The sequence below is a fragment of the Macrobrachium nipponense genome, chromosome 7, assembly GCF_015104395.2.
Source record: "Macrobrachium nipponense isolate FS-2020 chromosome 7, ASM1510439v2, whole genome shotgun sequence".
Lineage (NCBI taxonomy): Eukaryota > Metazoa > Arthropoda > Malacostraca > Decapoda > Palaemonidae > Macrobrachium > Macrobrachium nipponense.
The window spans coordinates 93719867-93746009 of NC_061109.1; the positions used below are offsets into that span (position 1 = coordinate 93719867).

At 40.4% G+C, this 26143-nt stretch overlaps 1 protein-coding gene across 2 annotated transcripts in view; it reads left to right on the forward strand.

The window, feature by feature from the left end:
* The window catches only part of LOC135217507 (protein jagunal-like), an 88539-nt gene extending 70432 nt beyond the window's left edge, over nt 1–18107 (forward strand). For both annotated transcript variants that reach the window (XM_064253462.1, XM_064253463.1), the window contains 2 exons: nt 8899–9021; nt 15084–18107. In XM_064253462.1, the coding sequence (XP_064109532.1) occupies nt 8899–9021; nt 15084–15215 (255 nt within the window). In that variant the 3' untranslated portion in view covers nt 15216–18107. The remainder of the gene's footprint in view (nt 1–8898; nt 9022–15083) is intronic.
* Nucleotides 18108–26143: the final 8036 nt, after the last annotated feature.

Below are 26143 nucleotides of genomic sequence, written 5' to 3' on the forward strand. Positions count from 1 at the left end.
GTCATAGGCTGTGACGTCATAGACAAGATGGCGGCGGCGTCGGCAGGATGTAAACAATAACACGGGGGAGTAGAAAGCACGTGTTGGTGGTGTGTGGTTGGTAGGGGAGAGCTCTCTGTCTGGTAGGAGTTGTTTGGGTCGTAAGTGTGGTGCTGGTGTTTTAAGGTGATTTCTGGAGTGTACTGGAGTTGGAGAAAGTGTACAGGTGGGTAGATTATTCATTTTTATAGAGAAAGAAAGGAGTTAGGCTAGGCCAAAATTCAAACTGGTAGCAGAGCGTGGTTGATCAAAGATGCCTGGATCCGACAGTGAACAAAGGGAGACTACTAGATGGAGAAGGGAATGTCCTAGGTTTAGCGGGATACAAGAAGAATACAAAGAATGGAAAGGTCAAGCCGAAGATTGGCTATTGTTGTATGGAGAAGATACAAAATACCCGGCGATAGAAATGAGAATGAGCTTAAAAGGGAAAGCCCGAGAGCTAGTGGAAGCATTAGATAAAGATAAACTTACTGGTACAGAGGGTCCAAAGTTAATCCTAGAGAAACTAGATAAAGCCTATCTAAAAGACTCGGTAATGGAGAATTACGGTAGAATAAAAAGATACCTTCTAATAAGAAGAGAATCTAGTGAAAATATGGCGGACTATTTAATTAGATACGAGAAGGCAGCATCTGAGTGTGAAAGAGCAATGGGAAAGGCGCGCTTGAAGGCGAAGTCAAGGGGTATCATGTAATAGAGCAAGCAAATCTCACGGAAAATCAAAAACAAATGGTATTATCGGCTTGTGGCAAGAAAAGCTAGAGTACGGAACAGTGTCGCAAACAATGAAAAGACTATTTGAGGATTAGGGACTAAAGAGGAACGGGAATGGTGGGGTTCGTCAGAAGGCAATGCCAGTTCTGGAGAGGGAGGGAAAACCAAAGATATCGGGGAAGATGGAACCGAGGAAGGGGTGGTAGAAATCCTATAAACAAAGAAGGGAAGGTAACAGTATGTGCAATATGCAGCTCAGAATGGCATTGGGCTAGGGATTGTCCTCAGAATTTTCATAATAGGAAGAAAACTGAAACAAGACTAGAAGAAAATAAGGTAAAAACAGAAAATGGGACAGAAGAAGAAGAGGTTTATGTAGGAGAAGTTAATAAAATAGTGGAAGCATCATGGGAGGTGGTTGATGCAATTTTGGACACAGGGTGTAAATCAACAGTTTGCGGGGAATTGTGACTAGCACGTATTGTCATGGATTTGAGTCAGGAAGAGTTGAGGAGAATGAGGGACACTAGGACAGAGTCTAATAAAGTGTTTAATTTTGGTGAGACATCTTATAAGTCCAGAGGAATAATAGAAATACCTGTGATACTAAAAAAACAGAAAGTTTTATTTGAAGACGGAAATTCTGCAAGGTGATATACCCTGGCTGATAGGTAAAGCAAACCATGAGTAAAATGGGTATGACCCTAAATTTGAAAGAAAATTGTGTCATAGTAGAAGTATTAGGGGGAATGAAAGTAGAGTTAAGAGAAGACGAACAGGGTCATTTAAGAGTGCCTATAAGGAGGAGGAAGGTAGAAGAATTATTACTGGAGGGTTGGAAGGGAAAGAATCCGAGGGAAATTAAGAACACAATGAAGAAATTACATTTACAGTTTGGTCATGGAAGTGGAGATAAAATATGGAAGCTAACAGAGGAAGCACAATGGAGTAATGGGTTAATCGAAAAAGAAAAGAGGAAATAAGAAAGTTACTAACGGAACTGATTAAAAATTGTGAGGTTTGTAAAAATACAAAAGAAACCCCGCCAAACCGGTAGTAGGCTTTTCTTGGAGTAAAACGTTTCAATGAAGTCGTAGCGATGGATGTGGGAGAGATAGAAGAGAGAAAGTTCTTGGTAATAGTGGATATGGCAACGAGATATTGTCAGGCCTGTTGGATAAAAGATAAGAAACCAGAAACTATAATAAAGATACTTTTTGAGTGCTGGTTTGCTATATTTGGAGCACCCTCCAAAATATTGTCAGATAATGGGGGAGAATTTCAAAATGAAAAAGTAAGGAGGATGGCAGAAAAATGGAATATTAAAGTATTAGCCACAGCATCAGAATCTCCGTGGAGCAACGGATTATGTGAAAAGACCGTAGGCATGATCAAGGGAAGTGTAAGGAAGATGATGGAGGAAGAGGAAGTAGATTGGTCCCTAGCTTTGAAATGGGTAGTGAGTGCTAGGAACTGTTTAATGAATAATGGAGGTTTCTCTCCCAACCAATTAGTATTTGGAAAAAACCCTTCACTGCCTAACCTAATAGGAGAAGAAAGTTCTAGTCCTGCAAGCAGAGAAAAAGGGATGGAAGAGGGTATGGTAAGGGACACACTGAATGCAATGCACAAGGCCAGAGAAGCATTTATAAAAAATGAGTCCTGTAATAAAATAAGAATAGCGCTAAACAAAAACATCAGAGAACATAAATTTGAAGAAGCAGTGGTAGGAGATGAGGTATTCTATAAGAGGGAAAATGAAAATGAATGGAGAGGACCTGCTCAGGTAGTGGGAGTATCGGGGAAAACAATAATAGTCAAACATGGGGATTCTTTAAGAGAAGTAGCTAGGATACATGTGACAAGGATTCAACGACGATCACCAGATACAGAAGAGATATCGGCTAGAATAGATAAATCCCATGGGGTGAAAGGTAGGTCAGATGGCCCAAATGAAGGGAAAGTAGATTGGCTGGAAGGAGAGGAGATAATGGGTGAGAGAAGGAATGCAGACACAGAAGAGACTATAGAAAGAGAGGTGATAGAGGAAACAGTGGAAGATAACGGGCAAAGTGGGTCAATAGAAAGCGAGTTAATGGAAGAGATACCAAAATTCAAAAAGGGAAATAGAGTTAGGGCTATAAACAATGATACAGGACAAGTAGAAGAATGGACTATTTTAGGTCTTGCAGGAAAAAGATCAAGCCAAGCATGGGCTGATTCGTACAATATACGAGACTCACAGTCAGGTGACAAAGGGTGGGTTAACTTGAGGGATTATAGTCAGGTAGAAAAAATTGAAGATGAAGAGGAGGTGTTGCTGGGATTTGAAAATAGAAGCATAATGGAAGCTAAAGAAAAAGAACTTCTAAGTTGGAGAGATAACCAGGTATATGAGGAGGTAAATGATGTTGGACAAAAAAGCTATATCTACAAGATGGATAGTAACTGAAAAGATAAAAGGGGGGGAAAGGATATGTAAAGCAAGATTGGTAGCTAGAGGGTTTGAAGAAGAAATGGCTGAGTGGGAAAAGGATGCTCCCACATGCAATGCTGAAATTTTAAAATTCTGTCTAACCATAATAAAGGTGAAAAATTGGAATTGTTATACATTGGATGTCAAAACTGCATATTTACAAGGTGACGAGATACAAGGAGAAGTCCCATATGGTGGAAGTCTAGGAAATCCAGGAGAGTGGCAAAATCCACCATTGAGGCTGAAGCCCTGAGTGTTGGGGAAGCTGTAGAAGGATTGATATATTTCAAGCATTTGTGGGAAGAGGTAGTAGGAGGGAGAAATTTAGAAGCCTTGGTTAACACTGATAGTAAAACACTAATGACCGCCATCAAATCGAGCACTGGTGTAAGTAGCAAGAGATTAAAAATAGATATTGCTGCAATAAGGGAAACCATTGAATCCGGGGAAATAAAGGAGGTGAGATGGATAAAAGGAAAGGAGCAAGTGGCTGATGTATTAACTAAAGCAGGAGTTTCAGGGGAATGTATTAGAAATTATGTAGAGGGTAAAGAGTTGGAGGACGAAGGAAATTAAGAGGGGAATACTAGGTTAGGAAACAGTCGGAGGGGAGGGAGAAAGAGATAAGTGTGATTATATATTGTATGTTATGGTATAGATAAGTGTGATTATATATTGTATAAATTGTTATGGGTATTTTATGCATTGTTGAAATATGGTGGGTGTCCTATATATAGACAACATGTGGTAGATTCTAGAAGGTGTCTGTTGATGTATTTAAGTTGTGTTGTGACGTCATAGGCTGTGACGTCATAGACAAGATGGCGGCGGCGTCGGCAGGATGTAAACAATAACACGGGGGAGTAGAAAGCACGTGTTGGTGGTGTGTGGTTGGTAGGGGAGAGCTCTCTGTCTGGTAGGAGTTGTTTTTTGGGTCGTAAGTCTTGTGGTGCTGGTGTTTTAAGGTGATTTCTGGAGTGTACTGGAGTTGGAGAAAGCGTACAGGTGGGTAGATTATTCATTTTTATAGAGAAAGAAAGGAGTTAGGCTAGGCCAAAATTCGAACCTTTCGACATACCATCTATACCATACCAAATAACATCTATTAAACTGTATATGCCTGACAAAATCACTATTTGTAATTTATATAACCAACCAAATTTCAATGTAAATTTTAGTGATTTTTCTGAACTTATTAGCAAAAGTGTACAGGAACCCCTACTTATAGTAGGAGACTTTAATGCACATAATCCATTTTGGGATACAAATAACCCCACTAACATATCCGGAATCAACATAGAAAAAACTATTATGAAACACAACCTGTGCTGTCTCAATAAAAGTGAAGTTCCAACATATTTTACAAATACACACCTAATCTTTTCCTCAATTGACATTTCATTATGTTCAAATGATGTAGCTGAGAAATTTGAATGGAGTGTCCTAGACAATTCATACACAAGTGACCATTTCCCAATCATACTGAACTACCTAAGTAATATCAAAATATTGCCACCTACAAGCTATAATATCCAAAAAGCTAATTGGGATAAATATTTCCTATAGTACACTTGAAACATACCACCATTCCCACATAACGAAGATCACAATACTACATGTGAGTCCTCAAATTTCATAATAAATGCTGCAGATAAAAGCATTCCAAAAACCAAATCACATTCCACAAAATCCCCTGTCCCATGGTGGAATCCAACCTTAACAACCTTGAGTAAATTAAAACATTGGATCACAATCATAAGAGACTCAAAACTCACCTTAAATCACTCAACAAAATGCCCTACAATGTAAACATAATAAACAAAATAGTTATAACAAATATAACAAGTAACATTAAACCACTATTTAACAAATATACAGCCAAATTTAGAAAAACAGTAATAGCTGAAAAAATCGCATCATGGAAAGAATGTTTCAAACATATCTTCAAACACATCCACAAGGGATATCTGGCAAAAGATAAGGAAAATCAATGAAAAAAATACAAGACCTCCAAGAAGTGCAATATATTTAAATGGAAAAATATACCATGATACTTATGAAATATCAAATATAATTAGAAAGCATTTTGAAAACATCAGTGCTTACTCTAGCCTAGATATACATTTTCAAAATATATAAGAAAATAATAGTACTCAATTTTGAAACTCTTGAAGACCTAAAATATAATTATATTTTCAACATGGATGAATTAGATAATGCCATCAACTCATGTCATCCCTCTGCACCAGGATATGATAAAATATCATTTGAAATGATAGAAAAATTAGCTCCTATAGCTAAATCATACTTCTTAAAATTTTATAATAGTATCTGGCTAAAATGTGTTTCCTGATAAATGGAAAATGCCATAATAATTCCAATAAATAAACCAGGAAAGGATACAAGTAATCCATCCAATTATAGACTGATAGCCCTAACAACCTGCCTACGCAAAATCTTAGAAAAAATGGTTAATGCACGATTAACGTATGTAATAATTAAAGAAACCATTTTAACACCAACACAATCAGGCTCAATAGCTGGCAGATCAACCCTAGATCCCTTAGCACATTTAGAGGATTATATCAAAAAAGGGGTTTGTTTTATATAAAAAAAGCATATGACACAACATGGAAGCATAACATCATGCAAAAACTCCATTCCAAGGGACTAAGAGGCCACTTACCAATATTTATTAAGAGCTTTTTAACAAACAAAACTTTTCAAGTAGGAGTAGAAAATTCCTATTCAATAACCTATAAACTGGAAGAAGGAATCCCTCAAGGTAGTGTCTATAGCTGTAAATTGTTTGCTTTAGCAATCAATAACATTATACTATGAATTTACCAAGTGGTGTAAAAAATAGTTTATATGTTCATGACTTTGTTATTTACTATACGAGTAGCAATTTAAGACATTCTGAGAGAGAGCTCAATACTGCCATTTCAAATATATGTAGTTGGACAAATTCAGTTGGATTTAAATTTTCAAATGATAAAACAAAAGCAGTCATCTTCTACAAAGACAAAAGATGGCTGAAGAACCAAACAATCAAACTTCACCTTTATATGTAGCACTGAAATACAATTTTGTACAAAAAGCAAATACCTAGGAGTATATTTGATCAACATTTAAATTGGAAAGAGCACATCAAATACGTTAAAGCCAAGGGCATCAAAGCCCTTGCTATATTGAAAAAGTTATCACACATTAATTGGGGAGCAAAGCGAGACATTTTATTAATGATATATAAGGCAACAGTCTTATCCATAATAGATTACTGCTGTCCAATATATTCATCCGCCTCAGAATCTGCATTAAAAACTCTCGATGCAGTGCACCATGAAGGCGTGCGATTGTGCACAGGAGCGTTCCGATTGTCCCTAACAAGCTCTCATCTGGTAGAGGCAGGTGTGTTGCCCTTGAAACATCACCATAATTTGATAGCAATACGAAGAGGTCTTTCACTGGAAGCAGGATCATCCCCTGCAGCTGACTGCTTTCAAAATTGTAATCTGGAAACAGAGGTTCATGGTACTGGCTCTTTCCCAAAGAGAGCTAAATACCTAATGAACTTACATAACATAATCCAATTTTTTTACCCACCTGTGGAATTGTCACCACCATGGATGTTAAAACAGATAAAGATATGTACCTCCCTGTCTTACCTGCTTAAAAAGCAAATGACAAGTACAGAAATGTACTGCCAACATGCTTTGGAGTACATTAGAAGAAAAGGAGACAAATTCATGGTATATACAGACGGCTCCAAAAATAATGTTGGAGTAGGAGCATCTGCATATTTGAAAAATACATTAATCAAAAGAAGCCTACTTTTAATATCATCAATATTTACTGCCGAAGTCACAGCCATACAAATGGCTCTTGATATGATATCTGAGGCAAAAGCAAGTGTCTCTATTATTTTCAGTGACTCGCATAGTGTAATAGATGCTATAAGACTGTATAAATCAGTAAACCAAATACAAGTAATACAAATAAAGATTCATCAACTCCTCCAATCAGGATTATCAATAGAAATATGTAGGATTCCAGCGCATGTGGGAATAAAAGGAAATGAAAATGTAGACTCAGCTGCCAAATTAGCCTGCACTATCCCTCCAACAATTACACATGCCCCAGTGTCAGACTGGATAGCATTTGTCAGACTGTTGATATACCAAAATTGGAAAAGAGAATGGGCCTTAGTGCCAACCACAAATAAACTTAAAAATATAAAAGCTAAAGTGTGTGCATGGAGGACATCCTCACAAAAAGAAAGATCAAAAGAGGTAATCCTAACAAGGCTCCGTATAGGACACAAGATTCTCGCATGGTCACTTGATGTCAACACCACATGCTGACCCAGTAAAGTGTAATAAATGTCAAACACCCATGACAGTGCAGGATTTACTTGTTGAATGCCCAAATTGGACCCAACAAAGATCAGTTTATCTACGGAATTCAAAAATGAAAAGTATTCTTGCTGAAAGCAAAGATTTTTTAATTAATTAATTTATTTATTTATTTAATTTTTCCCCTTATTTTCCTTCTTCTCAGGATTAATCTCTGAGAACCAGCCCGAGAAGAGCCTACTCAAGACAGAGGTCTGGAAAAACTAAGCCCTATTAATAATAATCTAACTTCCCATCCGAGGATGCGTCATAAATGTTTTACAATAAATAAACTCTGAATTTGTTCCTGATTTTAGTTCTTATATGTTATGATATTGACTGAGGTGTAATTATCATTTGACAAAATAGAATAATAAAAAAAATATCAGAAAAAACATAACTTGTAATAATAACTGTGGTTTTATAGAAGAACAGGCAAGTGTATTGTTAAGGCCCAAAGCTAATATTTTTGAAGGGGTCTCACAGATCTCGCATACAAAGGTAAGCAGTTTTATTAAAAAAATGTAATCTGGTTCCATGTACAAACCGCGTCCAGAATTAGCACTTATATAATTAATTTGCCTTGTTATACAGTGCTCGTAAATGGGAGGAATATTACAGAAATAAAAATTTACGAGCAGACATATATTCAGGTTAACAAGGAAAAGGTCTAGAGGATGAAGAGTATGCAGTTGACCTGCCCCGTGATAGCTAAATAAGATAGCTCAGTGGTTTGGTTAAACTACATAATGGTAATCACCAACAAACATAGGTAATTGCAAATGGTTAGACACCAAAAAAGTAAAATTCCAAATTACAAACCCAAATATCAAAACAATTCAAATTATCTGAAGAAGAGTAATCAATTAATGATGATAAAGGTACTAACTACCTACCAGTCTAAGACAGAGTGCTTTCACAGTGATGCCCCAGCCATTATAACACCCTAGAAAATTGAACGATGTAAAAATTTATATTAACCTCTAGACTTAGAGCATAGGATCTGTTAAAATGCTGTGCATTTGTCTTCAAATTAATGAATCTGTTCAGAACAAAACTTTTAGAATGTAGTTAATCATGTATGTGGATGTCAAGTTTCTTGTCCACCTGTACATTACCAACTTGGATATAATGGCAACAAAAGTAACGATCCAAAATCCTGAACAGATGTATGTACTACTGTGTGATAAATAAGTGTCAATTATAATTTTAATATGATTGGGTACATTTTGAAAATCAATTCTGATGCATAAGTATAAATCATTATTGCAGGTTTACTTCATGCTCATCAATCTTTTCTCAACGGTGCCGGTCCTTCTGGCTTCCATGATTTATTTTTCTGATTTTTACGAATATTGTACCGAAGATGAACCACAAGATTTACCCCTTTGGCAGGTAAGTAAAATGTTTTATAAATGTCATATTTATATTTTTATCATTAAGTTATACTTATTTCGAAGTTACATACCTCGAAAAATAGAGGAGTAATGTTTCCTTTACAAGAGTTGACTGCAGTTTGCATTGCAAACCTTGTATTTGTGTATGTACTTGTTACTTGTGTTACATGCTAACAGTAAGTCTCCTACCTTTTGTATATCAGTAAAAATTAGTTTTAAACTAAAAATGTAACTTAAGTACTATTAGTCTTTGAAATCTTGGGAGTAGATTAATAACAAGTATACTTTAGAAATGAATAAATTTTATAATTTGTCAGCGAATACTATGAGTCGTTAAATCTCAAATTTCTTGGTTCATATAAAGTGTTTCTTTCACTATAAAGCACTTATAATACAATATCTAGTTGGTTATTTCCTTCTGTATCCTCATAACTCAGTCTTTCACTCTCAAAAAAGGTGCTTCCTGTTTTCTTGAGGTCTGGTTTTGCTCATACGTGGGACAAACCTTTCGTCTTAACATTAGGATAAATCTTCTGATGCTAGCGGGAAAACTTGTAAGAATGGTAAAAAATTGTACATGCAAGGGGTCTGTGGCATCTGGAATTTGATACAAAAACTGAAAATGTTTATATACCACTCGGAAAACAAGTTGACTACGAAAACTGAAAATTTTTATGAACATTTTCTTAAATAGGAAAAGACAACAAGCAGGCCATTTGCTAATAGTTAGTTAGATACTTTGATCTCATCAAAAACTGTAACAGTATTACTTGGACGTTTTATTTACTTTTGGCACTGTGTAGTGAAAGAAACCTTACGATGAAAACCTTACGATTAAATTACTGACAATGTGTTATATTGCAATGTAATTACAATGTGGTGAAAATGTATGAGATGTAATTACCATACACTTAAATTACTATAATGAAATTACACAAAGTAATTACTGCAATGAAATTACCAGACACCCTCATGGCTAGATTTGTGGTCGTCAGCAGTAGCTAGGATTTTTTTGTCTGATTCTGCAAGAGTAACATTCAGTAATCCGTCTTTCATCAGGTTACTACAAACTGGTGATAAGGCCATATCGTACTTAGGACATTGAGATGCAAATATGTGGGCTAACTGAGTTCCTTGTTGAACAAGTGGTTTACATGCTTGCCTACTGAGATTTTGTAGTCTCAAGTTTGATTCCCCGCTCTGCCATCATGGAATTGGAGAAATTTGTTCCTGGTGATTAGAAACTAATTTCTCAATGTAATGTGGTTCAGATCCCACAGTAAGCTGTAGGTCCCCTTGCTAGGTAACCAATTGGTTCCTAGCCACATAAAATTAACTAATCCTTTGTGCCAGCCCTAGGAGAACTATTAATCAGCTCAGTTGTCTGGTTAAACTAAGATATATTCAACTTTTTTTGTGGACTAACTTGCTAATAATCAGAAGAGGTGCTCTCTTTAAAGTAGCTTGATATAAACTCTTTGCTATCCTTTTGCTAGAGAGAGAGGAGTAAGTGCTACTGAGAAGCAGATATGTCTATTCATCTAGGAACAAACCAAATACAACTACAACCAATATGATGGCCACACTCACCTTTGTCAGACCAGTTCCAATATATGATGTGTCTATTCTTCAACCTGCCTGTAGGGAGAACGGAAAAGAGAGAAAGGAAACCAACCAACTCACTCATTCTGTCTTGCCAGGGACACTGGAAGAGCAACACAACTTGTTGGGCAGCCACCCCAGGACCCAAGGAAAAAAAGTGTCCAAGGACCTGTGGACATGTCTTCAGGTAAAGGAAGTGAAAGTGGTTTGCTGAAGCCTGGAACCAGCATTCAAAATCCTATGAACAGACAAGTTTTTAAATGCCAGAGAGGAACCCATTCCTCTGATGTCACATGCTCTAGCCTGCACAGACTCAGTGACAGAACCAGCAGGTGAGGAATATGCCTGATTAATCACCTCATGCAGCCAGAATGAAATGGTATTCTTGGGCACTTCCCCTCTTTACTGGCCCGTGCTAACAAAAAGTTGATGACATCTAGGCCTTAGGTGACGAGTCCTTTTTAGATAGGAACGCAGAGCTCTGACGGGACAAAGCAATAACTCATGCGGATTGCACTCCATGAACTCATTCAGGGAGGGAATTGAAAATGAGGTAAATTTGTCATTGTGTACCGAGGGATTTTGATTCTAAGCCATGAATTCCAGGACAAATTTGAAGGCCACAGACCCGCAATGTCGTAACTCAGGCAATGAAGCTCTCCAACTTTCCAAGGAAGCCAAGGCCAACAGGAAAACTCTTCAGTCAGATTCCTGTCTGACGATCAACACAGCGGCTCAAATGGAGCTCGAGTGAGTGCTCAGGACCAAAGTCAGAGGCTTGAACTCTTGTGGTGAACAGGATTACTCGAAAATTCTGAACAACATCGAGATCTCCCAGGAAGAAGAGATGTGCACGCCCTTTAGGTGCAGGACCAACCCCAAGGCAGCCTTGTAACCTCTGGCAGCCAAGACTGAAAGACTTTCTCATCCCTGAGAAAGTTAAGAAAATTTGCTGTTTGATGAACAGAAGTTCTGATTGGAGAGAAACCCCATCGATGATACCAATCACAGAAGACGGCCCACTTTCCCCAGTAAACTGCTTATGAAGACCTCCTGTGGTAGCTGGACATCTGACCTGCTGCATTGTGAGAAAAGCCTCTCACTTGGAGGAGATACTTGACAGTCTCCAGTCGTGAAGAGATAGGTACCCTACCGACTGTTGGAATCTCTTCACATGAGGTTGGCAGAGAAGGTTGTCCCAAGGGGAAATATCTCTTGGAACTGCTGACAGAAGAGACAGAGGGTCTGGGAACCACTCTGCCTGGGGCCAGAGAGCAGCCAATAAGGCCATCATGAGATTCCGGGAACTCGTTACTCTGTTCAGGACCTGATGGGTCAGGCAGAGCGCTGGGAGTACGTACACATGTAGATTGTCCCAAGGGTGCAAAAGGGTGTCCTCTGCCAAGGCGAAAGGATCCAGGACTACCGAGAAGTAGACCCCCAGCTTCCTGTTTAAGTGGGTAGTGAAGAGGTCTTAACATGGGTCTTCCTCAAAGGTGAAACAGCCTGTCTGCTACGTCCTGATGCAGGGACCACTCGGTACCGAGGACTTGACTCCATTGACTTAGTTTGTCGGCCACCACATTCCCTCTAGCACCTCAGTAGTGTGATTGGTATGGTCTTGGCCTGCCACCTCGGTGGCCGCGAGTTCGATTCTTTGGCATTCCATTGAGGTGTGAGAGATGTGTATTTCTGGTGATAGAAGTTCACTCTCGACTTGGTTCAGAAGTTGCATAAAGCTGTTGGGCTTGTTGCTGAATAACCACTGGTTCCATGAAACTTAAAAACACCATACAAGCAAAACCACATTCCCTCTGTCAACGAGTGGAGCTGTCCAGGCACCAACCCCGACAGCTTTAGCATCCATCTCGAGCTGAGCAAGGCCTCTATGCCCTTAGGAATCATAGAAGATGGAGCCTGTTTCCCCGCAAGATTATTGAACTCACAAATGAGGTTAATAACCTTTGAGAAAGAAGACAGAAACTCTTGATTCTCCCCCTCCTCCAGATCCGGTAGAGGAGAATGACTGTGTGATAAGGACGGCTGAGAAAAATCCCTCCTGGCAGCCACTGGAGAACCTTCCCTTGGAGTCCGGTTGACACCTGTCCACCAGAAGAATTATGACTGCGGCCAATAGAAGACCTTGTACGTGAGGGCCCAAAAACACGGCTGTGTGATGGAGCACGTACACGGGCGATGGAGCATGTACACAGCCATGCGATGGATCATGTACATGGCCATGCAATGTGGTCATGTAACGAAGGATGTACAGGCAGTCCCCAGCTTACGATAGGGGTTCCGTTCTTGAGACGCGTCGTAAGCCAGAAAATTGTAAAAAATCTTAAGAAAACATTACTTTTAATGCTTTGGGTGTATTAAAAAACTATGTAAACTGCATTTTTATTGCTTTTTTCATAAAAAAAAAAACTTCAAATATTGATCATTTTGCATTTTTGGAGTCATATTTCTTACGCCAGATTGGCGTCATAAGTGCTGTAATCCTGGAAATAATTCCGGACAAATATAATTGAAAAGTGTCAACCTTGAAACATCGCAAGCCGAACCCGTCGTAAGCTGGGGGCTGCCTGTACTCGGTTTTGAGAAGGAGATCGCACTTTACGCCTCAAAGAACCACGATCCCTGGTTGTGGAAGGTGAATGACGTAAGTAGGAACTCCTCAGAAAACGATAACAAGAAAGCCTAGGGCTCTTGGAAATAGGAAAAAGGCTGTCCTATCCATCACACAGAGGAGAAGATGACCTACTGTGACGAGACATGTCCACAGCCGACAACAGTCTCACGTCCATGACTCACAACAGCCTCACATCTGACACTAGCATATCTATTGGGAAGATGAACATGTGGAGGAGATGAACAGGTGAAGAAGCTGCAGTCTTTGGAGGAGGAGAACTGGAAGGACCTGGATCAGCAACCTGAAAAGGAAGCAACGTCGACCTCTTAATTTGAGCCTTCTTATTTTTGTGATGAACTCGAACAGGCTGAGGAGACAATGACTTAGCTTGAGAACTCTGATGAGAGGAAAGTTCTTCATGAACTGTAACATGTCCATGTACGTGAAGGGGGAAGATGGTGAAACAGCTCTCTCACTCTCGGATGAAGCAACAAAGCCTTGAATCCTCCAGGGTCTGACTCGAGAACGAGGGGGAGGAGGAGGAGAAGGCAATAGCAATGGAGATAAGGAGGGAGCTCTTGCCCCACAATGTTTCTTGTTAGAAACTCTTGGAATACCTTTTTCTAAACACAGAGTCCAGCCTATAGACCATCGCTGTAAAGAATGCCTCTAGTGGGTTGACAAGCAACTGGGGTGACATCATGGATGAGACTGGGAGTGAGGTCACAGCAACAGGCAGGGAGAAGTGATGTCACTGGCGGGAAGGATGCTGGGAGTGATGTCACGGCATCCACACTTGCATTCAGAGTTGATGGCCTTGCTGACAGCAGACCTAGGATTTGTCAAGTTTTTGATGGCATCCCATTAGATGGCAGTACACATGCGTCAAAGTAGTGGAGCCCAGGAGGAGGGGAAACTGCTGGAAGAGCTGGAGGGGGAAGGTGAACAGCCATGAAATGGGACAATAGGCCTTCCAAGGAGAGGGTACCCTGCAAGCCTAGGGAAGCCCAACAGTCACTACGTATGTTGTGCGAATTCGAATCTGAAACAAAAGAAGAAGATGGCATTGTCTCCTCTCTCCTGGGAGAGGGGGCAACATTATACACAAATTCACCCTGTGCATCTGCTGATACTTCCAAAGACAAATCAATAGAAGAAAAGGAAGGAGGCAGCATGTCAACATTAGATGAAGCAGAAGGAAAAATTCTGGAAGAAGGGGAAGTAGCAATGTCCACTTGGGAAGGTGAAAAACCTTCCCAAGAAGGGCAAGTAGCCATCTTATGGTGCTCCCTCTCATTGTAGAAATTTCCACTGCGACACAGGCCAGGAACGACATTCGGGGCAAGATTAGTTTTATTACAAAAATTCGAACGACACCTACTGCAAGTCAAATGGGGTTCAGTCAGAGAAGCTAAAAACTTGAAACATGGAAATCCTTGGACCTCTAGACACAAGTGTTGTTGACAGGTCCTAGCTGTCTTGGCTGAATCCATGATAATGCATAGAAGGCACACACTCAAAAGCTTACAAAATGGGCAAAACAAAGAAACCGGCTTGGGCAGGAGGAGAGCAAATGCAAGCATCCACACTCCAAGGGTGTTGAAGAAAGACTTAGGTGCATTACGGGGTGCAGACATGGTCCATGACCAGTCTTTACCTTGTATATGTATTATTGCCAGATACCACAGATTCCCTGCAATTACAATCATTGATTGTTTTTAACCATCCAGCTGGCGCTAGAAGATTATCCAATTGTTAAAACTGAAGGTTTATTCCACTTATGAACAATGTATATATCTTCTAATGAAATTATATTATTTTTCCAGGGATATCCATTGGCAGTGCTATGGTATAGCTTCATTTTGTTGGCAATGCAAGTTCATATCTTCACATTAATATTTGCGTGGAAATTGATAATTGCTTGGAAGAACAGTATGGCCACCAAGAAAGGACAGTAATTAATATTACGTTTTTATATTCTTCAAGAGCATTGTCAAAAAAGTGGTTAAGAACTGGTTAACAAAGTGTTAAAATTTTTGTACCGTACTTATTTTGAATTTAAATTTTGAATGTTAGTACTATAAGGGAAATTTCACACTTTAGGATTTTAAATTTAATTAATATATATATATATACACACACACAGGCAGTACTTGGTTATCGGTGGACTTGGGTAATGACGATCCGGTTTTATGGTGCTTGTCTAACACCATAAAGTCACCGATTTATGGCAACATAACAGGCCAAGTTTTGGTTATCGGTGCCACGATGAATGGTTGTTTTGCTTATCGACACCCCGCTGATAACCGATGACTGCCTGTTTATATATATATATATATATATATATACATCTTAAATTTCTAGTGCACATTTTATAAAATCTAGCTGTTTTATTTTTCATCAGCCTTGGTGGATGTGCAAACTGCTTTTAAAATCCTCATCCTGCCAGTGTTACTTCCCATGGAAAACTTCTGCAAAGTTTGCTAATTTGAACAAGTTAATGACTTGCCTTCTAGTTCATTGAAGAACCAGTGGAATTCTAGTTCTTATTGTAGAGAATGAGTAGTTCTTTTAATATTTAACAATATTTTTACAGATGGTTAACTTATGACTGTTATTGATGTACTCTATGAATCTTGTTGTACAACATATCATCCAACAAGATACAAATTGCTGTGTGGTACAGTGATAAGGATTTTTGTAAGGAGTCAATTTTTCTGTGGTGGTAATGTATTTTTATAAAATATTATTGTATTTGTTTTTATAGAGAGGATTAATGTTATGTGCATAAATATTGGTGCAAAATATTTTAATATGTTTTATGGCCAACAATGTGCCTTTATATGATTGGGTTAAGATTCTGGTATAATTAATGTTAAGTACTGTTAGGGTAAATGACACCTCATTATGTGTATCTTTCATCAAAGGAATTCATTAAAACATTTTATATGGATTACAAAACAGTAACCAACAAATCGAAACAGTGGAATGAAAATGGACCAACAACACTACAAAAATATTTGTATCTGGAAGGGGTAGTGGTTTCATCTTTGTTTATTGTTTTATTATTCTTTATTTGGGTGGTTGCACCCCACCAAATAGAAAATCTAAAATTATGTTAATTTTACTTCCCAAATTATTTTGGGTTTATAAGAATTAAGTTTTGTTATGTTGCATCCCTACCCAGGGTAGCAATTTGTTCCTATTAACATACATTTGTAAGTTATTTTCCAGGACACTGAATGTTACAAACAAATCTAGGTGATTTGTTCAAATTTCAGTTCATTTGTTGGACTCTTGATAGAGCAATTTTTCTTTGCGGAATTTGGAAGTTAAGTTACTTGTTGTGGTAGTTAGACATCAGAACACTCAAGTTAGTAATTTAATTTTTGTATAGTATTTGTACTGATATTCATTAATGATTCCTGTTATTAAGCAACTTGAAAAATCATCTTGTGCCATCTCTTCCTTCTGTCTAAGATAAATCAACTTGGTTTTGAATTACTTGAATGACAAATGCTAACAATATTCTAATTCATTGTTAAATTTACTCTTCTTGCCATGTGTATGTTCAAGTCCTTGCTTTTATTTTAGCACCTTTTCCCTCAAATTATTATAATCATATTTTTAAATTGACTTGTCTTGGTCGGATACCTATAAATTATGAAATAAATCACTATACATTTGGCAGTATTTCAGATTAGGAAATCATGAGGCATTGGGATTGAACTGGAAGTGTGACATATATATTAATATTTTTGGAATAATATATTGTATATTGGGAAGTGAAACACTTCCATTGTACAATGTATCATATGTATATATTAAAATCATATTTTCAATTCAAATTACCATGGCTTGAAGGTAATTTGATCTATTATGTGGTGAACTGAATATGGGAAAACATTTAATGACGTATTAAATATCAGTCAATGCATTTTTGACAGACATTTTTTAATGTCCTGTATTAGTGCTCATTACTAGTTCATAGATTTTTATGAAGTTTTAAATCACTCTCATAGGTATTTTTTCTTTTTATCTTGGACCTGCACATTTTATACCTGTTAATCCTTTCTTTTCCAAGCAGTTGTAACATTTAATAAGAAAAAAAAGTCCTTTACAAACTTAATCTTGGATAAACTTTGTTCTGAACACACATTACATTTGTTTCCCTTTCATTGGGGTGATGTGTTTACCTGTGGTTCATTGCTTAAGTAAACATTTCTGCATGGCAGTTAAACTGGAAACATTTGTATTGCAATTTTCTAAGACTAGAAACAAGAAAATTACAAATTTACTCAAGTTTGAGAATGCCATCAGCAATGCATTTGATAGTTAATGCTTGTTCTTTTCTGTGAGGAATGCAAAAGTACTCTTGAATGCTTTATTGTCAGGTTTCTATTTAATATCAAAACCAGATTTTTGGTGAGTTTCTTTGGTATGTTTACAGTGAGTAGAATTGAATGGGGAGATGGTCAGATCTCAAATGAGTCCATATTGTGTTCAATATTTTTAAGTTCCTTTGGTGCAGATGGCAGTGTTGAAACCGAGTAAAATAAAGAATTCAATATTTATATAGATATGTTTTACAACATTTAAAGGATCTTTGCACAGGTAAAATTTATGAAACTGGTGTATGAAAGCAATTAGTTGTAATTGCCACTTAATGCTCTCTAGTTTGAGAACAAAATAAGTAAAATTTGAAAGTGAACCTTTGTGAATGTTATTGCCTCTGCATTTGCCTCAAATACTTGGAGTGTGGCCAAGCTACAGTTTTCCAGATTTTCTTTCCTATTTTTATTTCATGTATGTTAATGGCAGACTTGTTGAAATAAAATTTGTAATATAAATTTGTTTCTTTGTTAAAGTAGATACTTCCTGCTATGTTGAAAATGCCTTGATATTGTGCTATTTTGATTCCCCTTAGACTTGTTGCTCCCAGACCCCTTGCCCAATTTCTTTGAGTGATGATCTGCAGAGTAACTACCAAAAACTTAACTGTAAAGTAATTACTCTAAAATCAGTTAAATATAAGTAGTTGCAGTAAACTAAATTAACTAGGCTTTCCGACCTTGATTTATGGGCAACAGCAGTGATTAAGATCTCCTCCACTTCCATGGTCAACACTGGAGATACCGCCTTCATTAGGTTTGTTGCAATCTGGTGGTAAGATGATATCTTACATGGATCATTTAATGGCTAATAAGTTCCGACTGGAGAGAAACCTGTTGACCACACCAATCACAGTAGACGACCCATTTCCCCAGCCACACTGGTATGGAGGACTTCCTGAAATAGCCAGACATCTGCTGCTGCTGCTCTGCAAGAAAAGCCTTGTGCTTGCAGGAGATACTGGATGGTCTCCAGCTGTGAAGAGGTAGGGACCCTACAGACTGGCAGAACCTCTTGATGTGCAGTTGGCAAAGGAGATTGTGATGAGGGAATTTTTCTTGGTGCCTCGGTCAGCAGTGTTAGTAGGTCGGGGTACCACTCGGTGTGTGGCCATGAGTGAGCCACGGGGGTCATTCTTAGGTTCCTAGTGATCATCACCCTGTTGATTATCTTATGAATCAGACAAAAGGGAGGAAGGGCGTACATTTCACAGAGATACTGGAGTGTGACTTCTGCCGCGGGCCATGGGTCTGAAACGACTAAACAAAACGGCTCCAGTTTCTTGTGCCAGGTCTTGGTTTTCCACAAAGAAGGAAAAACCTTTATCTACAGGTGTGGTGACCACTGTTCTCAGTACCTGACCCCGACGACTCTGCTTCTCTGCCACTAAATTCCTCATGCTTGATATGCATATGGCTACTGGATGGATTTCTTATGTTTGGAGTCAATTAGGGCAAGAGATAAATATGCATACATACATAGCGTATTTACATATGTACAGTAGACTCCTGTATTTGCGGGAGTTCATTACCTCATTTATCGATTATACGCAATTTATTGGAATCCCTCTATAAACTCATAACTGTACTATTTTAATAGCTGGAACACCAAATATCCTTCTAAAAACACTGAAAAGCTGCCTATTTTTGTTATTTTTGTGACAAAATATGAATACATTTTTTATTATAAAAAATGTATTTAGTTGCAAGGATAGGATAAAAGATTAGTTTAACCAGACTTCTGAGCCTAACAAAGGCTCTTCTCAGGCTGGTTCCCTCAGGAAAAACAAATATTGCAATACATCACGTGAACACTTAGCCCTGGTCACTTGACCAGCATGAACAACACCCCACAAAATTACCCACACTTGGGTAAAATTTTAACTGCCAGCATTACCAACGCTGCAGGTAAATATTGTTACCGAGTCACCTATCCACAGTTGGCAATGCTGCCGCCAGCAACCAGCTGACAGTGACTACTTAAGTCAATCACTTTTCATTCGCTCGCCCATCAAGATGTTTCTTGTAGCGTGCGAACCTTTGGTCACAGCCCGACCCCCTACTGCGTTCATGGATAAGATTGTTGACGCCTTTAGCTTGTTTTGGATTTTGCCTTTGCTTTTCTCTGCTTGATTGATGATAGTGGACTTGGACCGTAAAATGGACTTGACTTCAAAGGATCCTCCCCCAGCTAAGACTCCTTCAGACCATCCCAGCGAAGATGCAGCCATTCATCGTTCCTGTACCGCCTGTAAATGGAGGATGAGTACACTCAAATACGATCGACATTCCTTGTGTATTTCATGTAGGAGGATTCAATGCAATATAGGTCGTAGATGTGACGAGAGTAGGGACTGGTCTACGGATCAGATGCAGGCTTATATTAAGCATAGTAAAGCTCTTGCTTCAAAGGGTAAAGGTAGGGTAGCTTCAGGGACTAAACCCAAGATAGAGGAAGCTATAGTGATTTAGAATCAGTATTGTATAAGAAGTATATCTGAGTTATTTACAATGCTGATGTCAGAGTTACAAGACGAGATGAAAGTTAGCAATAGGGAACAATATACTAACTGCTCTTCCAGCTCCCCTGCCTGTTCCAGAACCAGCCCTGATGGGTGGCGGGGGTCATGGAGATCCAAAAACCAAAAGGGTAGGAACTAACACCCCCCCCTCCCCCCCCTGGTGAGGAGCAGGCAGTGCCCGCAGCAGAATCCCTTATTCCCCTGAAAATGTAAGTCTGAATATGAAATCAGAAATAGGAATGACTCAGACAACTAAGGGTGTCAGGGATCAGTTAGGCAAGGCATGGTTCCAAGGGCAGTTGCCTTCAGACCCTTCACTTAGTCCTGCTAAGTTAGGAGCCCCATTGGATCTAGAGATCTGTCTGTTTCCATCCAATACTGCGCTGAAGGTAAAATCTAGCCTTCCTCCTTTAGGCAGCTTCGACTCGGTTCTGTCAGTGGTAGATACTCTGAATGGCCCCTCCTCTTCAAAGGCTCCCTTTCCATCTGGAAGTAATTCAGAACTTTTGCCCTTTGAGGGTTCCTCGAGCGTTGCACTGTTCAGTTTAGCTGACTATAATGGTGATTTTTAGGCCTTTCATAGGGTTATAGGTCTTTAGTTAGGTAGTTTTTTGGGGGGTTTCAGTAATATTCAGGACTATGTTCTTAAGAATTTCCCTGAATTCTGTAATGATATGTGTCTAGATTTTCAAGGTGGTAAGGATTCAATTTATTTTCTTTCCCTTAAAAGGATGGCTTCTAATCTTTCTATATCCCCAGGTTTGTCAGTTTCTCTTCCTCTGGTTTTGGGGGGTGCTGTTTCATTCTCAGAACATTCAGCAGCCCTGCATCAGGGGAGTCTCATGCCTTCTCCTTTGGTTTTCCCTTTTGAGAGTAATTTTGCTTCTAACGCGGCTGTCGCATTCCACAGGTTTTTCCCATTTGGGTGAGGTATTGATGTCTTCCCTGCCCTCGCAGGTTACTTCTTTGGGTATCCCTTCGTCTTCCGCCAGTTTCAGTGTTACTGCGGCAGGTGCCTTGGTTACCTGTCCCACTTCTGTGATCACTGGACCGAGAGTAGTTCCCAGCATATCTTCCTCTGTTTTCCTTCGCACAAGGGATGCGTCCTGTAATCATGTTCGGGGAAGATCTCCCTTGGATATTAGTTCAGTTCAATCCAAGTTGTTGAATCAAGGTTGTGAAGTGCTAGGTCTGCGCAGCTCCAGTGGTGTTTTGCTTCCGCAAGAAGCCTAGAGTCGGTCGGTAGCTTCGGCATCTATTGGTAGGGATGTTGATTTTGCGCAACCCTTTGTGGTTGGCTCAAATCCAGGTTTGATGTCTCCCGATGTTCTGTTTTTAAGTGTAGGTCAGGGAAGGTTAGGTTCTCAGTCTCGTCAGGGTGGTATTCCGGGAGTCTGTCTTGCCTCTGCTTCTCCTTCCGCTCAGGTGTATTCGGAAGATGCAGAGAGATTTTCCTGTTGAGTAAGTAGGTCCTCCTCCTCTGGTATCAGGCTGTCCGATGGTGGGAGACGGCGAGCATCGAAGAATAGTAAACCTCATTCACCTTCTGTTTCCCGCCTCGAAAGTTGATGAGGAACCCTTTAAACCTATCCAAGCTATGTTTGAAGAACTTTTCTACCAAACCACTGGTTTTGCATCCATCATGCAAGTTGCCTTGGTTTGGGTGTGCAGAACAAGCCCTGAGGGAGGCGGACTCTCGGTTAGCTGCAGTAGTGGGGGTGGGTAGACGGGACTTGGCTCTTTTTTTCCCAGTCGTAAGCCACTGTATGGTATAGCGGGTAACCCTTCTTCGGGTTTCAGAGCACCTCTTAATGAATCAGTGAGGTGTTCCCTCCAAATGTCCCTGCAGGTAACAGACTTGCTGGTATTTCGGTGAGAGGCGGCCCTACTTGAAGACATCTTTAGGTATCAATCCGAAGCTCTGTCGCATACTATGTGGATGCTCTTGGGCCACATGGGTTTCTTAAAATGGGACAAGTACATTCCTTCGGATCCGGTTTTGTTCGATAACCTCATCACGTCAGTGTCGATGGCCTTAGCTCATCAAGCGAACGTAACGCCTCAGTGGCTTGGTATTTGCTTCTCACCTCGGTGGTCGCGGGTTCGATTCTCGACCATTTCATTGAGGAGTAAGAGATGTGTATTTCTGGTGATAGAAGTTCACTCTCGACGTGGTTCGGAAGTCGCGTAAAGCCGTTGGTCCCGTTGCTGAATAACCACTGGTTCCATGCAACGTAAAAACTCCATACAAACAAACATCAAGCAAACGTCTTCTGGTTGTACTACCTTTGTCAGCAAGAAGAGGAGGGACCTTTACCTGGGCCATCTCCCACCTCATTTCCCAGATATTCACAAGTGAGTTTTGTCCAGGGCTCCGCTGGCACTCTGTGAAAGTCTCTTCAAGGAGGAGGATGTATCATCTAGGGTGAATTTTGTTTCCTCCACGTCAGTAGTCTAGTCTCGGCAAGCCATTATTCAGGTGGCTGCTCAGAGCACTAGGTCCCCTAAAGGTGTGCGTGCACCCTCTCCAGGTAAGCACTCCGGTTCATCTTCCCTGGCCAGGTATCCAAAGAAAGTCAGGTTTTCATCCAAACCTCCTTCTGCTTCCTCCAAACCCTCTTCTGGCAAGAAGGGTTTTCAGAGATAGGAGACACTGCCCTCATCGACGCCAGTAGGAAGTTGTTTGTCCCCCTTCGTAACAACCTGGGAGAAGTGGGGTGAGGAGAGTTGGGTGGTGGAGGTCTTGAGAGTGGGGTACAAGATCCTTTTCCATTCTGCCCCTCCACTATCCAATTCCCTGGTAGTTCTTTCAAGCTATTCCCCTTAATCCATCGGGGGAAGGCTTTGGCAACGGCGATTTGTTCTTTGTGGGACAAGGGAGCGTTAGAACTAGCTCCCCCCACTTCGGGCTTTTACAGTCGAATCTTCGTAACCTCCAAGACAGACGGTTCTTGGAGGCCCATCATAGATCTTTCGGGCCTAAACCGTTTCGTCGTTTCCACGAAGTTTTGTGTGGAAACGACTCAGTTTGTGTTATGTCAGTCCGAAAACACGACTGGATGGTGTCAGTGGACCTCACGGATGCATATCTCAAAGTTCCAATACATCCGGAATCTCGGAGATTCCTTCATTTCTCGGGTCCACTGGGAACCTTCCAGTTCAAAGTCCTCTGTTTTGGACTAACCACAGCACCTCAGGTGTTCACAAGGGTGATGGCTCCTGTTTCTGCTATCATGCATCATCAGGATTTCCGCATGAAGAGGCACCTGGACGATTGGCTAATACAAGCCTCTTCCAGGGAGGAGGGTCTAAGAGCAAGGAACTTCCTTCTAAAGCTCTGCGAGACATAGGGGAGTCGTATAAACATGACAAAGAGTTCCCTGTCCCCTTCTCAGACTATTACCTATCTCAGCATGGAGATTCAGACGCCTCTTTTGAAGGCTTTCCCGACTTGAGAATAAGTGCAGTCGATTGTGAGTCAAGTCGAGCTTTTCCTTTCAGACAAAGCACAGCTTGCAAAAGAATGGAGAAGTCTTCTGGGAAAGATGTCATCTCTGTCCCTTCTAGTTCCAGGCTCTCGTCTCTAGATGAGTTCTATGCAGGTACGTCTCGGGAATCGTTGGGACTTTCGGGAAGAGAACGCAGTGATAATCTGGGATGGTTCCTGCCTCGAGGATCTTCGGTGGTGGTCAGAAGAGGCTCATCTGACCACCGGTGTAAGTCTTGCCCTCCCAATTCCAGACGTCCATCTGTATTCAGATGCCTCGAATCAGGGTTGGTGTGCAACCCTGGAGGAAGCTCAGGCAGAGGGCCTTTGCAGGGTTTTGGATCGGGAGGAGTCAATAAATTTCCGAGAATTAAGAGCTAGAAGGAGGCTCTGTTAAGTTCAGAGATCAAGTCTGAGGGAAAGTCGTAGCACACTTTTTCAGGCAACGCTACGGCACTAGCTTACCTAAAGAGAGAGGGAGGTACAAGATCGTCAACCCTGAACATCATTGTGCAGAGAATCTTACGTTGGTGCGAAAGCCGCAAGACCTTGTTACTTCCGCAGTCCATTGTGGGAAAGCTCAACGTACTAGCAGATACACTGAACTGTTTGAAAGAAGTCCAAGGAAGCGAATGGACATTGGCGCAAGAGGTAGTCCAAACGCTTTTAAAGAGGTGGCCAGCCACGGTGGATCTGTTTGCCACAAGGTTTAACTATTGTCTCCTGGTATGTTTCTCTCTGGTAGCAGACCCTATGTCTTGCGGGACGGATGCTTCACCCGTGGGACAGTCTGCACGTATATGCCTTCCTTCCAAGAGGCCTCATTTATCAGGTACTGATGAAGCTAAGAGGGTGCAAGAATACGGAGATGACCCTAATTGCTCCGTTTTGGCCTCAGAGACCTCAGTGCCCGGAATTCTTGGAATTACTGTCCGAACCTCCGATCCTCCTGCCATGAAGGAAAGATCTTCTCAAACAGCCTCATTTTCATCATTATCACAAGAACCTTCCCGTGCTCAACCTAGCCGCATGGAGACTGTGCAGCAAGCAGCCTGAAATTGCGGTCTTTTGAAAGGAGTGGCTCGACAACTTTCTATGTCATGCCTGAGGAAGTCGACAAGGAATTTATACAAGTTAAGGTGGGCAATGTACCGTACATGGTGCAGGGGACAAGGGCATAGTATTTCTCGCCCTACAATAGCAAAGGTGGCTGATCTTCTTTTCCTCAGAAGATCCAAGTCTCTCTCTTACTCGACCATCACAGGCTACAGATTCATGTTAGCTAGCACCTTTAGGTTTCATTTACCAGAGATTTCTAATCGTAGTCCTTCATGATCCTCTCAGGTCTTTTAAGACTGAACATCCAATCGTTCCGCTTCGTGCCCCTCCGTGGGATTTAGCGGATGTTCTAAAATTATTAATCTCGCAAGCTTTTGAACCCCTGGAGAATTTGTCCTTACAAGAGCTTACTAAGAAAGTTTTGTTTTTGATAATACTGGCTACAGCTAAAAGAGTGGGGGAAATTCAAGCTGTCTCGAGATCAATTTCGTTTGCGGGGAAGGATTTGTATCTCTCGTATCTTCTGGAATTGTGGCTAAGTCAGTCAGAAACTAACCCTCTTCCGAGAGAGTTTAAGGTTTCGTCTCTTGAGGATTTCGTTGGAGGTGACTTTGCCGAAATGTGTCTTTGTCCAGTGCGAGCACTTGAATATTACCTGTCGTGCACTTCCAAATTATTGTTCGTTTTGCCCAGGAATCCCTCAAGACCGCTTTCGAAAAATGTGATCAGTTTTTTCTTAAGGGAAGTAATTTCCCAATCCCTTCCCAGGGACACAATTTCGGAGAACAATGTTCTGCGCCCTAGAGTGCATAGTATCAGGAGTATAGTGACATCATCAGCCTTCCTGAGGAATTTCTCAGTAAACAGGATTTTAGAAGCGGTGTCTTGGAAATCAGTTTTGGTGATCACTTTCTACTTGAGAGATGTACAGTTCGTTACAGAAGGGGGTTACTTGCTAGGGCCATTGGTAGCGGCTAATTCAGTGTTACATTAGTTGGCAATAAGCTCGGGTTCAGTAGGGTGACTTAGTAGTTTTAGTGATTTCTCGTTTTTCGTAGCTTAGTCTGCCTACTTTTCATGGGTTATGTCCGGGTTTGGTGTACTATCCCTGGTAAGTATGTTCTTTTGCAGCGGCTCAGCTCCCTCATCACGGCTTTTGGATTTATGTATCACTCACCTTCAGTGGACGTCAGGAGAGATCTGCCCTTGGAACTTATTCTCCATACATGTGAGGCTAACAGCTACATGGGAGATGTCAGTTTCACTCCATACATGAGAGGTATATGATACCACATGGGAGGCTTCAGGAAGGATCTGCCCTTGGGACTTATCCTCTCTACATGGGAGGCTGTACAGCCACATGTGAGAACGTGTTTAGTTCCCCTCCACACGAGAAATTTGATACTTATGGGAGGTTAGATGTGACC